The sequence below is a fragment of the Mytilus galloprovincialis genome, chromosome 9 (genome assembly GCF_965363235.1).
Source record: "Mytilus galloprovincialis chromosome 9, xbMytGall1.hap1.1, whole genome shotgun sequence".
Lineage (NCBI taxonomy): Eukaryota > Metazoa > Mollusca > Bivalvia > Mytilida > Mytilidae > Mytilus > Mytilus galloprovincialis.
The window spans coordinates 44,026,280-44,040,463 of NC_134846.1; the positions used below are offsets into that span (position 1 = coordinate 44,026,280).

The 14,184-nt window shown below is 30.8% G+C and overlaps 1 protein-coding gene across 7 annotated transcripts in view; it reads left to right on the top strand.

Moving 5' to 3' along the window:
• The window catches only part of LOC143045065 (uncharacterized), a 41,562-nt gene extending 28,818 nt beyond the window's left edge, over positions 1-12,744 (top strand). For 6 of the 7 annotated variants that reach the window (XM_076217358.1, XM_076217360.1, XM_076217357.1 and 3 more), the window contains exons 9-17: positions 3,583-3,780; positions 4,526-4,672; positions 6,146-6,232; positions 6,758-6,904; positions 8,475-8,558; positions 9,502-9,667; positions 10,165-10,296; positions 11,001-11,035; positions 11,968-12,744. In XM_076217358.1, coding sequence (XP_076073473.1) covers positions 3,583-3,780; positions 4,526-4,672; positions 6,146-6,232; positions 6,758-6,904; positions 8,475-8,558; positions 9,502-9,667; positions 10,165-10,296; positions 11,001-11,035; positions 11,968-12,030 — 1,059 coding nt within the window. In that variant the 3' untranslated portion in view covers positions 12,031-12,744. The remainder of the gene's footprint in view (positions 1-3,582; positions 3,781-4,525; positions 4,673-6,145; positions 6,233-6,757; positions 6,905-8,474; positions 8,559-9,501; positions 9,668-10,164; positions 10,297-11,000; positions 11,036-11,967) is intronic. The other variant, XM_076217363.1, reaches the window with a different exon arrangement.
• Positions 12,745-14,184: the final 1,440 nt, after the last annotated feature.

Below are 14,184 nucleotides of genomic sequence, written 5' to 3' on the forward strand. Positions count from 1 at the left end.
TTGGCAATACAATTGATTTTCTGGGATGCAAGCAAGCAATCAATTGTATTTTGGCCACCAGATGGCTCTTTTGTTTTTTGTTTTATATGGTTACTGTGTCATTGATACTAACCAAATATTATGGATTCATTATTTTTTTTGTACAGTGAGGAAAACTTGCATATTTGTGGTTATTTAATTTGTAGTGTTGAAAAGTCTGCATACAAGGAGGGGCAGGACCTTTTTTTCGGGATGTCGATATCGGATGTTTTTAAGCTCAGGATTTAACCTTTCTGGATCCTGTTTTTTTTCGAATTTCAGGATGTCGAGATTTAATTTTTTTTTAATTCGGGACCTCAGAATTTTATGTTTTTAACCCCAGGATTTCGGGATCAGGACCCCTCCAACCCCCCCTCTACAAGCCTATAGAAAATTTATCATTCCTTGAACCTTTTAATTCTTGGTTGACCTGTACCCATGAAGTATACAAAAACTTCTATTGTGGGAATAATAATGAATCCTTATAGTACCGTAGATACTCGAGTATAAGTCGGAAGTTTGGGAGTAAAATTCAGAATCCAGAGAGGGGTACCGACTTATAGGCGAGATCCCGAGACCAGAGGGAAAATCCAAGCTCAAGAAAAGTGGTCAGATGTGAATTTCCTGGCCAAAACTACGTTTGTGATATCCAATCCTACATAAATCTCTAAAGAAATAGCTTTTTGTCGAAAATAAATGACTACAATACTGTCTTTGTGTTTTATTTGATCTCTGTTAACCATTTGTGTTGAATTTCCCACTGTTTCCGTTTTGTGTATTGATTTTTCATGGTCACATGGTTTTTGTATCATCCCAAAAGAAGAGCCAAGAACCAGAAATCAGAAGAAGATAATAATGTACCAAATATATAAAAAGAGTGTATCTAACTGACTTATTGTGTTATTATTGTTTTATTTGAAATTAAGATTTTGATTAACAAGCCAATATAATCTATGAATAACCCTAATTAAGTGACAAAGAGTTGTATTCACTATAGGTGTGAAAAATAACAGTGACAGGTTAATTGGTTAGTGTCCCTTGATTTCTATAATCCTTTAATTGATGGTGTCTATCCTATGTCTCAGTTTATTTATTCTATGACTGGTCTGTTGTGAATGATTTACTTGATTAATTTATTTTTTTCGTTTGACTTTTATTTCATTGAGATTCATGTTGGTTTATAATAATTTTTCTCAAACAGTAGGTGTTTGGTCATACACTACAAAATCATTGATGCATTATGTAAACAACATGAGGCAAAACAGTGAATAAAAACAAGAAACAAGAAATGAAAACAACATTTTTATTATCAACAGAATAAATAATCAGGATGAACATCAATTCTATATACACATGTACATTTAAAGAAACAAACATGCATTCAATGCATGAAACTCAATTTAATTTCTTGATTTTACCGATGATCAGTTACTGTCTGCTGCAAAAAAAAAGTCCCAATTTAAACCGACTTATAGGCGGGTCAAGACTGAATCCTAACATTTTAAAGCTGAAAAGGGCATCCGACTTGTAAGCAGATCGACTTATACTCGAGTATCTACGGTACCTCCTTTTATTACGCCCCTGTAGTCAGTCAATGATGGGGGCTGTAAGTGTGGAATAATAATCAGTGATGTCACTAACTTTTGAAGAAGCAGGCTGAATTTCTAAAATAGGCGGCAAGTAATTGCGGACGGCGAAGCCGTTCGCGGTGACAAGCTTGCTCGTCGTTACTACGGCAGAGCCCCAGGATTTTTTTTAAAAATGGTGCAAAATCCTGCATTTTTGGGGTACTCTAGACCCTTATTCAGACCTCTGAAAACATCATTTTTTACTGAAGATAATGTAAATGATTAACTAAAATTAGCAACATGATGGGTAAATTTTCTGTACATTGATCATCTTGATGGACCAATATACATTTCTGTGCATTTTCCTGTTGGTTGACTGCTAGTAAATATTTTTGAACTGAAAGAATCCAAAGATCTTAGTTTGAATAGAAACATATTGTCTCTGGTTTGAATTATCACTTGAATTATTTAGTTTTAAATGAAAATTGTAATTCTGACATTATATTAAAAAAGTGTTGGTTTTGTTTTTTATACAAAATTAAAAACAATATTTGCTGACTAGTAGTCAGCTGGAGCTTCGATTTCAAAGTTAAAACTTTTACAGAGTTGCTATATTTTATACTATCGTATGCTCTTCCCAAAAAGATTTGAAAATTTAGACTAAAAATCCTGCATTCTGAGCATACCTGGGAGTGATTTAGATGCTTGGGAAAATGTAAATTTTGTCTTATTTTTGTTGTTGACTTCAATCACATTTGAAAAAAAAAATAAAAAATGGGAATCCGCAGTCCTGGCAAGGTTAATCTATATTGATTTTTTTTGTTGGGAAGGTGTCTTTTGTAAGACAACTAAGGAAGTCTGTTCTTGAATATAGGTAAATAATAAGTGAAATATTATAATTTTATTTCAATAATAATCGAATTTATCAAATATCCTAGACGATTTATTTTGCGTACGTACTTAGTGACAAATGACCCCCTTTTTTCTCATAAGACTTGTACACGTATTTAAAACATGTTGTCAAGCTATGTCCTTTTATTTTTTCTTATTTGTTAACTGTCCAGTAAGCAGTAAACTAAAATCCTTTTGAACTAAAGATATTTTTAAAAATTATTTGTGGTCGACAATATTCTACTTTCGTTATTGACCTTCATTCTCTGGACACCATGTGGTCGTGGGCTTAGAAATGTGAACTACAAAAGGTGGTGATTTTCAGATTTTTGACAACATTATATATTATACTTTCTTTTATTTGACTGATGTATTTTCATAACATGCTATTGTCATCTTTGGCTTATTCCTTCTCTAGACGCAAAAACCGAACAGGGTCATAATGTCCATCGGAACATCTCTCTTTTTATCCTTGCAAACATACAATACTTTAAATAGACGACCAATCAATGGACTGCATTTACATGAACTATATTTAGTCAAAGGTAAACACTGATTTACATCCTTGTTTATCAAGACTTTAATCGTGGAAGCTGATGCATTGAGCAATTATTTTTTAATATTAACCTGACTATCTTTTTATCTTTATTATTTTTTTTACTCATGCAAAAATAGCCGGCGGGAAAAGGACAATTACCGGCGAAAATCACCGGCTGCCGGCTTTTAACAACATCACTGATAATGAATCCTTATAGTACCTCCTTTTATTACGTCCCTGTAGTCAGTCAATGGTGGGGCTGTAAGTGTTACCCATGACTGTTCGCTTTTTCTGTCCATCTTTCCCATTTTCATTGCATAGCTTGAGCAGGGGCACACAAATCCTCAGACACTTTTTTCTTTTCTTTATGTATATGACTGGACTTTTTCTATTAAGGGTTGTTGTTTTGTTGCTAATCGTATGAAATGTATAACATATATACATGTGAGACTTGAGTACCAGAACAAATGATTAATTCAATCTTGTCTCAGAAACACTCGGTCTCAAAATATCAAGAATATTACTGTATATCACTTTGTCAATATTTACTATTTTATTTCATTTTAGTTACTGCAAGCCAATTCAAGATGGGAGAAGATGTTCAAAGAAATGAGATCTGACCAAGAAAACAAAACAAAACATTCTCAATATCAGATTGAAACTTTAAAAGAACAGCTTACAAAAATGAATTTAGAAGATGAAACACGAAGATGTGAATATGACAGAATTTTATTAACTACCAAGAATAGACTTGAGGATGAAGAGGTATAAAAATCCAACCTTAAAAACCCTTTATATGCATTCAATATTTCGAGGTAATGACTATCACCTTATAGTCATGGTTCTTATATCCTTGCTTAGAATAAGGGGAGCGTTGTTTGATAATGTTTGATGTCTGTTTCTTTGTCTGTCTGTCTGTCTGTCACACTCGAACATGTTAGATCTGAATGATGTAAAACAAATGAAATCGCTTAATTATAGACAAGAGTGGGTATTGAGACCAGGGTCAAGACCTTAGCTCTGTTTTTATAAATTGAACAACAGATAACAAAAATACAAGTACAAATCAATGATAAACCATACCATTTTTGGATTACTTGCATCTTTTAGAATTAAACCATGTTGTCTTACACTCTCATATCAGTGGTTGTACTTCAGTACAGATTTAATTTTATACATCAACATTAGTTCTGAACAAACATGTATTTCATCTTTATATTATTAAATAAGTTTAGCATGAACCTGATAGGATAAGCCTCTCAGTGTTGTCCAACTGGCTGAGTTTGCTTGACATAGTTCAACATCTGTTTGAAATTTGTTGATTGCAAATACATCTTGACAGGTTGTGTTGTGTTATTGGCATGTAGCCTAAATAAATTGTTTATATGATTATGTATTTTTGTTTATTTTATTATAAAACCTATTTTTAATGGTTTCTAGTTCAGCCATCACTCATTTTAACAATTGTTTAAATTAATAAACTCTCTAAACACTTATAATTTTATTGCAGTCGGCGAAAGATGCCCTTCAAGCTCAGCTTGCAGAATTTCAAGTATCTTATGAACAGCTGCAGAAGGACAAGAGGGAATTAGAGGAATCATTAAATGCAATTAACAGAGAACAATTAGCCAGAGAGGCAGAACTTAGTGTTCTTAGGGTAGGTTTAAATAAGTGAGGGCAGAACTTAGTTGTCTTGTGACATCATGTCAGTATCTGGGAAATCGAATCAGGGCTTGAGTTCAATCTAAAAAACAATTTATTTGATGCAATACAATATCTCTTACAATATAGAAGAAATAGATGTGGTATAATTGCCTATGAGACAACTATCCAATGCTTGCCAATTAGACATGTATCCAATGATTGCCACCAATGAGATATTGATCCAATGATACAAGTATCCAATGATGGCCACCAATGAGATATTGATCCAATGATACAAGTATCCAATGATGGCCACCAATGAGATATTGATCCAATGATACAAGTATCCAATGATGGCCACCAATGAGATATTGATCCAATGATACAAGTATCCAATGATGGCCACCAATGAGATATTGATCCAATGATACAAGTATCCAATGATGGCCACCAATGAGATATTGATCCAATGATACAAGTATCCAATGATGGCCACCAATGAGATATTGATCCAATGATACAAGTATCCAATGATGGCCACCAATGAGATATTGATCCAATGATGGCCACCAATGAGATATTGATCCAATGATACAAGTATCCAATGATGGCCACCAATGAGATATTGATCCAATGATGGCCACCAATGAGATATTGATCCAATGATACAAGTATCCAATGATGGCCACCAATGAGATATTGATCCAATGATACAAGTATCCAATGATTGCCACCAATGAGATATTGATCCAATGATACAAGTATCCAATGATGGCCACCAATGAGATATTGATTCAATGATACAAGTATCCAATGATGGCCACCAATGAGATATTGATCCAATGATGGCCACCAATGAGATATTGATCCAATGACACAAGTATTCAATGATGGCCAATGACACAACTATCCAACAAAGTCTAAAAGATGTTAAATTAAGCAAGTATAGGATACTGTGCAGCCTTTAACAATGAACATCTATAAAAAGGCATGTTGAATTGATAAACTTTTCAAATAAAATAAACTATCTGCCTGTTTTATGTGAAATCAATAAATGAAAAACAGATGAAACAGACAGCAACCAAAGAAACCACTCAATTACAGACTCCTAACTTAAGACATGCATATACAGAATGTACAAAAAATTAAACCTTGTTTGTGGGTTTGTAACCCTTATTATTGTAAGACAATGGTGTAGCTGCACAACATATAATCAAACTACAAATCAATGGCTTGGCTCATCAGATTGTCTTGAAGTAACAACAAAAAGAATAGAAAAAACAACTACCTTATAGAAAAAAGACACAAAGTACCGATCTAAGAGTACTTATAGATGCTGAAAGCTAGTTCAAAGCCAAAAGCAAATGATAAAAAAAAAATCATGTTCACCTAAACTTACCCAGTACATGAAATTTGAATTGAAGTACTTTCAAGAAAGCATGTTATACACTTATCATAGTTGATATATTACTTTGTTAAATTTCAGCAAGGCTTAGGTGGAGATAGTATACAGGCTATACATGTGTCTTCTGACTCAGACCTTAGAACAGAAATAGCTGTTTTAAGAGAACAGGTATACTTAACCTTTGAAGATGCCTCTAGATCTTGTAAATTTTAAAACTTAGGCATAAATTTGTTATAAGTTGCTATTTCCTTGTGATCAGAGAATAGTCTTGTTCTTAGAAAAAAATGAAATAACAGACACAATGTAAGTCATTCTTTTATTTAATTTTATAAAAACTTTAATGTTCAGAAACTCTTAATTCTTAAGGAGTTTTCACAAACATTGAAAACTGATGGCTAGATAATAAGTCTATATCAAATACATGTATTATTTTTATGTTTGTCAAATATCATTTTAAAATACGATTGTACATGGTTTTTAATCTACTGTATTATTTTTATGTTTGTCAAATATCATTTTAAAATACAACTTTTTGAAAATACCTTAAACATACAGTAAGTTAGCAGTATTCTATACATGGTGTGCAATCTGGTGTTAGATGTTGTTATATATACACAGATTCTTGTATGAGACCATGTTTTCATTCTTCAGGTTTTCTCACATAATTAAGAAATTTTGCTTTTTTGTTTTTAGCTAACAGTTTTCCAGGAAGATTTTGATAGAGAAAGAAGTGATCGAGCTAAGGCTCAGTCAGAAAAAGATGATATAAATAAACAATTAGGAAAACTCAGAACAGAAAATCATAAGCTTGTTGATCAGAATAAACGTTATCAAACTCAGGTAATTGTATAGTGTAAATTCAGAAAATATTTGTGAGATTGCAATGCAATTGTTGAATGATGGTCGAAACATTTAATCTTCCCGACAAAAACCACCATTATTACCTCATTGTTTTGACTAAAATTAGCTAACCAACAAGTTATTTAACATTTGATTTTAATATGTCGCTTGCACATGATGTTCACATAAATATTTTGTTAAATGACTTGCACATGTTCTGTTGATTCATTATTAATCAAAAAGTTTAATAAGCTTGATGGCAGACTTTGACAAAGTCATACAATCAAGTAACTAAAAACTACAAACTCTGTATCTTTAACCTCCTATATAGGAGAACCACACCAGTGTCTTCATAGGCACCAGTATGTCTAACAGTAATATCCTCCACCTGCGTGCTTTATGTATAGTGCAGTAAAAGTCCAATACCATTGAAATTTTGTTTTATATACAAATTATTTACATTGTGAAAACAGAATCATTTCAAAAGTAATTAAAATTTTGGTTCATTATCATGACCATGTTTAATCCGAATCAAAATAGATAAACAAATTAGCTTTAAGATAATAGTCCCATCTTCCTTTCCTCAATTATATCACTAGACCATGCCATATTTTCTGTTCTTTCCATTTTACAATGGCATAAAGGATTAAGAGCAAATACTGGTCGGCTCGTAGTCAAAATAATTTTCCTACGGACTGAATCCTTGTGAACCAGCATGTTAAAAATCCAACTCAGTGTATCAGTTGAGTATAATGCAGAATTAAAATTTATATTACAATAACATATTCTTGTCTAGAATATGCAATTAATTTTCCATTGGACGTTAAATGGCCATCCATCATCATCATCATCATTTTACAAATTGCTGAAATTCTGAACCTATTGGGATCAGAATGTCTATGTCAGGTACATTATATTTGTACAGCTATATGCTTTCACATTTGCATGCATAAAAATCTTAAAAAGTCATTTTTAATCCAATATTTATAAATACAAACACAGGATAATAAGAAAAGAATCCTACTTAAATTTTCATTTTTATGTTCTTAAGTAACACAAACAAGCAAAAACCTTCTACAAGCAAGGTATCATACCTGCCAACATTTCAAAATGCCGATGGGGGTTTTATTTGGAAGATAAGGTTTTTATAGCCTCATAAAACCTTCAAGGGGGCTTCAAATGCATTTCAAAGTTAATTTTAGCTTCTTTGTACTTTTACAATCCTATAGCCATTGTAAAATTAATTGTTTAGTTTTAAATTGTGGATAAAATTTCTCTTTTAAAAGCTTTCATGGGAGAAATCCCCGCAAATAGTGACAGTTGGCAGGTATGAGGTATGCTTCAATACTTAAAAATAATAAAAAGACATAAATGTAATAAAGTTATAACATTTTTTTTTATAAAAGTTTATCGTAAATTTGTTTTTTTTAAATTAATGTAATGAATAAGATATGTTAATGATTTAATACGTTATTAAAGCTAACATTGGGAAAATTGTAAATAAAATGATAAAAGAAAAATAGAGAACATTTCAAAAACAAAAAGGTTGACATTAAAATTTTCTTTATAGCTTCAAACAGCAGAAGTTAATGTTAAAGAAGCCATTGAAGAGAGCACTAGACTTAATAGTGCCAATGTTGAACTCAGAAATAAAGTGAGTTAAGTAACACTGAGTGACATTTTTAAATTTGTATTATATTTATAATTTACATTGTATGCAATTTCTGTATCTTTACATACTTTTTAGTAATTAGATCTTTTTGACAGTACCATTGTAAATGGAAATCATTTTGGTTTTTCATTGAACTTGTCCACCCATATTGGACATCATCTATGTAGCTTAAAACAGTTGATCATTTGATCAAAATTGGCAGGTAAACACAGGAAATTTAAAGATTATAAAATCAATAGCTTGTCAATTTGATTAGATAGCGTTGCGCTTTGTCAGAAATAAGAGAATTGAAATGCAATAGCGCTGCATCATATTTTTAATTCATATTACAATTCATCTTAATGGGAGTAAATAATAATTATATTACTTATTTTAGTTATTTATGAAGCAAATACAGTATTTTAAATATTTGATTAGTTTCATGTTTTCATTTTCATTGGTATTTTTTATTTCTGCAAATCAAATGAATTATAGTGCGAAAATATTGCTTTTGAGTTCCAATTGTTTGTTTATAAGCATTTTAAAATGTTGATTTGGTACTGCTATTGCTTGCCTTAAATTGATTAGACTTAGTTCCTATTTTGGATTCTGTGACTTTTAACATTTTAAAATTTTGATTTGATACTGCTGGTGCTTGTCTTAAATTGATTAGACTTAGTCCCTATTTTGGATTCTGCGACTTTTAACCTGAGGTTTTTGCAATACTTGACATACTTAAGTATGCTTTGGTTGTAATCTGTAAATATTTCTTGTTTGAAATCAGACTTTTTCAAGAATTTGTGTCAATTCCACTAAAGACAGACATATAGCTATTGTGTAAAAAGAGAATTTTAGAAAATGCAATAAAAAAATTCAGGTCAAAGTTCCCATTATATTTTTCTTTATTAAACGTTTCTTTAGGAATTTGATTGTTTGTGTTTTTCAGGTTCGTCAGTTGGAAAGTCAACTTTTATCACAACAAGTACCTCCAACATTTACACCAAACATAACATCGACAAGACCTCAACATTCATTAATGGTACAACCAGAGACTGATCCATATGCTAGGCCATCACCTCCTTATATATTCCACCAAAATCAAGTTGGACCAGGTATTAGAAATAGCATTTCATTATAACAAAAATAGAAACTGCATTATAACTCGATATCATAATTAAATATAAATTTGTAAAGCCAAACACAAGGGTAATGTTAAATACTTATCAAAATTTAAAAGTTTGCATTACACATACAGAGATCATTCAAAGGAAATATTCTTCACAATACAAATAAAAAGTTGTTTAACATGAAGAATTAAATTTTAGTTATAAAAATAACCTATTAAGGTCAATAGAAAATAAAAAAAAGATGGTTCAAAGCCTACCTTTTTAAAAAAAAGTCAACAACAAAACTGTGGTTTGTCTCTATTGAATAAAAAAAGGGTAATCTTTTTCTTCAATTGGTACTTGGTGGAGAGTTTTTTCATTGGCAACTGTACCACATCTTTTAATTTTATCAGAGGTATTGAAACCCTGCCCTTATATTTTGAGATATGTTCTGCATTTCGAGAAATATGGTAAAAAATCTGTTACCCTTCATTGTTTTTTAGGCAACCTTCAAAGTAATAGAGAGAGATACCCACAAGAACAGCAACCAGGAGCATGGAATTGTGATGATTGCACATACTCTAACCATCCAACTCGGTCGGTTTGTGAGATGTGTGGGAAAATCAAATTACCAGGTGAGTGTCAGTCATCATTAAGTACTGAATAGAGGTTTCTTAAAAAAAAAAATTGTTAATAAACTTTAGCTTAACTGGGCTAAAGGGCCATGCGAGCTTTTGCCATCACTTGAGGTCTGTCATTGTTGTTCATTGTCCATCTGCAATCAAAATGTTCATCTTTGACTTCTGGTCCAAATGCAAACCACTTTAACTGAATGTTTCTCAGTGAATCTGGTATAAAAAAAAATGTATGGGGGGAGTTGATTTATCAACAAACATGGCCCCTGTTGCTAAAAATAGAATTTAGATTATCATGTATACATGCAGGTTTGACTTGCCCAAAAAAATTAAGCAGAGCAAAACTTACTAGGAAAAAAATATCGAGAATCAATGTTGCTTATATGAAATTTTACTGAAAACAACGTGAAGCTACTTATAAGAAATGTTTTGGTTAAAAAGACTGCTTTAGTATTTTTTTTAACTATTTTATGCCTTAATTTCAGGAACTCTGTTGTAAAATTTTGTGTAGGATGAACATGCATGCATAAGTGTAAAAAGTGTATTCAGTTTAACCTTTGATGATTACAAAAACAATCACTTATACTGTATTTTTTTATCAAATATACAAGAATTTACAATTCAGATATAATAATGTTTGGAGGAAGTATGAATATATGAATTTTCTTTTAAATGTTATAAAATAAATTTTAATGATATTACAGGTATTACAGCAGTCCAGAACCCATCTTCTTCCCCTGTAAGTATCATGTTTAAAATGAGTACAGAGAGTTTAAAGATACATGTGCATTTTTAATATATTAAAAACCTAATTCATTCTTTTGTAACAAAATTATCAGCTAAAAAATACCCATAATTGGTAGGAAGTTGCATATTATTTCTTAAAAAGACAGAAGAATAATGGTATCTTGAAACCTTACTGCATTTAAAATGGCTTTTACAAATAATTGATGGATAATTCAAGTAGACATTTTTCAAATGTCCCAATTGATTAGAAAATTGCCGGCTTTTTTATAAGACATGTTTTAAAATACCATAGATTTTCAATCTTTTCAAGTACATATAAATATCCCACCAAGTATTGCAAATAAGCTAATTTTATATTTTCATTCAAAACATAAATGTTTAGCTACCTATTATAAATATTTTCATAGATTGATAGCAGCATGGTTGTATTTAAGACATAAGTCATAGACCTCATTTAAAAGGCAGTATATAAATGCAATTATTAACCTTAGTTCTGAACAGCTTTTAAAATGTCCAGCAGCAACTAATATTTTCAATGCTGATCATTTTATTAAGAAATTACTAATGATATGAGTACTAGAGAGAATACTGACATTAACTGGTTCTAAACACAATAGCTCTGAAGGAGATTTTTTGTGTTAATGCCATATTAATTATGTGTATTAAAGGAACAATGTAGGTTATGCCATTACACATGATTACCAGCACCTGGTGATTTTTCTTAAACTGAGACATTTTGGTCCTTCATGGATTATCTTCAGAGTAAGAATGATTGATTAATAGTGGCACACTGCTTAAAAGTGTCTGAAAGTTATTCACTATCTGTTGATGAATAATTTTCATTATCAGCATAACCTTCTTTCTATATGTCATAATTATTAACTATAAATTTGTAAAAAAATATCTTATAATTGTATTTTTTAGACATTATGGAGAAGAGGAGAAAATGGAGAACAGAATGACTTATCCTCAGATTGTGTGCGGTGAAATCTATCCATTATCCACTGAAGGATTTTAATCTATTTTTCTCTAGAGACAAATTTCGCTTTAGCCAGAAAAATACGGAAAAATGGAAAACACAAATAAATGTTAAAATCAGTTGTACATTTTTAGTGAAATTTATACTGACAGATCATTGACTGTTCTTTGTGATTAGGATATTATGACTGTTCTTTCTAATAAGGTTATTATGACTGTTCTTTCTAACAAGATTATTTTACATCTATTTGACTGTTCTTTATGAAAATAATCTATGTATCATTTGATTGTTCTTATTGACAAGGATATTCTAGATATTACTTGACTGTTTTTATTGAAGAGGATATTTTGCATATTATTTGACTGTTCCTTCAAATCTGAAGAAATTCTACCATGGTAGGAAAAATGACAACAAATTATATCTTAATTTTATGAAAGACGAAGAACTATGAATATCTTAAGATTGAACAATACAGATTTCATATTAAATATTGTTGAAATGAAAATTATAATGACTATATGTGTTTTGCTTTTACAAGATTTTAAAGATTGTAACATTACTGTTTACACTGTACACAATATAAACTTTTTATGTATTGTTTGTGATCTGTATCAATATGCTGTCTTACTTGGCTGCTTTCTGTGGGGAAAAAAAAACTGATTATTAGGACTATCTTTGTAAGAGAAGTAAGAGAAATAACTTATTAAATTGTAAACTAGTTATTTACATGTTTTGAATTTTTACATATTGGAGGAATGACATTTTACAAATTTGTGTGACAAGAAAAACATTCAAGCAATCAAGACAATAACTCTTGTTAAACAGTTATTGTTCTTATCTCAGCTTTTTTGCACAATGCTATTTTCAGTTGTCAATATAGTTTTAATCAGGTACATTGTACGCAACTTTACACAGTAATTGGTAGATTCTTGTACATACGCCCTTACCAGACAAAAAAGGAAGACAGGAGTTATGATTTGATATTGTTAATTTATATTACAATTTTTTTATCAATAGAAGATCTAGAGTAGGTTGTCACTTACTGGTGTTCTTTATCAGTAGGGCCCCTCCCTACCCCAATCATTGGCAGATCCAGGGGTGGTGGTGTTCCAGGGGTTTTAACCCCCTCTTTTTTTTGAACGATCAATGCATTTGAATGGGAGCATATAGTTGGAACCTCCCCTTTTCAAAATGGCTGGATCCGCCCCTGCCAATCCATCTAACACAAGTTATCTGCCTTTTACCAAGTTGTCAGATAAAATCCAATATACAATATTATGCGAAGTTTGATGCTCTGTGCAAATTGACTTTAACATGAAAAATAATGCAATCTTTTGAATAAGTTTTGAGGGAGTTGATAGAGTATCTACTATGTAGTTTTATTTTACCAGATAGTATTTTATGTATTAACAAAATATCAGTCGTTTTTGGAAGAAGGTTTTAATTTTATTGAAGAGTGTTAGCCCTTAGATGAGATGAAGCTTGATGTTGTACTCCCTCTTGTATGAAAGACCTTTGATAATACATGTATGTTCACTGCTATTTTCTTAGACAATGTCAATGATGTATGGCTTTTGATGTGATGCATTTTCTTTCAACTAGTAGCTTGAAATGGTAAATTATCACACAAAATTTTCAAATTTTTAGAGAAACTGATAATATATTATATCTTTGTTATTAATATTATATAAACTTTTTGTTATGGTAATTCCTAAGTGTTATTAGTGTAATTTTCATCTTTTAGGATTTTATTTTAAAAAGAAATAAGATTCTAATTTTTTTTTATGACTTAATATTAAAAAAAAATTACCATATTTATTCTAAAAAATATAGATATTGAGATTTGTAATATTAAATTATTTATGTTCAAAATATCAGGAACATTCTGTAATTTTTGGCAGTCAAATTCTGCTTCACACCAGAAATAAAAATATCTCATAACAGTTCTGAAATTCATTTATGTTCCACATAAGTATCTAAAGTAAATATTTTTTTTTAAATATTTAGCAGTGTTCTAGCTAGAAAGTTTAAACAGGGTGCAGCGCCTGCGATTTTTTATTGCAACCTTGCTTTTTTTTGTCGTTTATTGGGTGCACTGCTGTTGTGAAAATCTCAGCATTTCTGCTTTTGAAATACCTGCAAATTCGTAATTCTTTCATGAA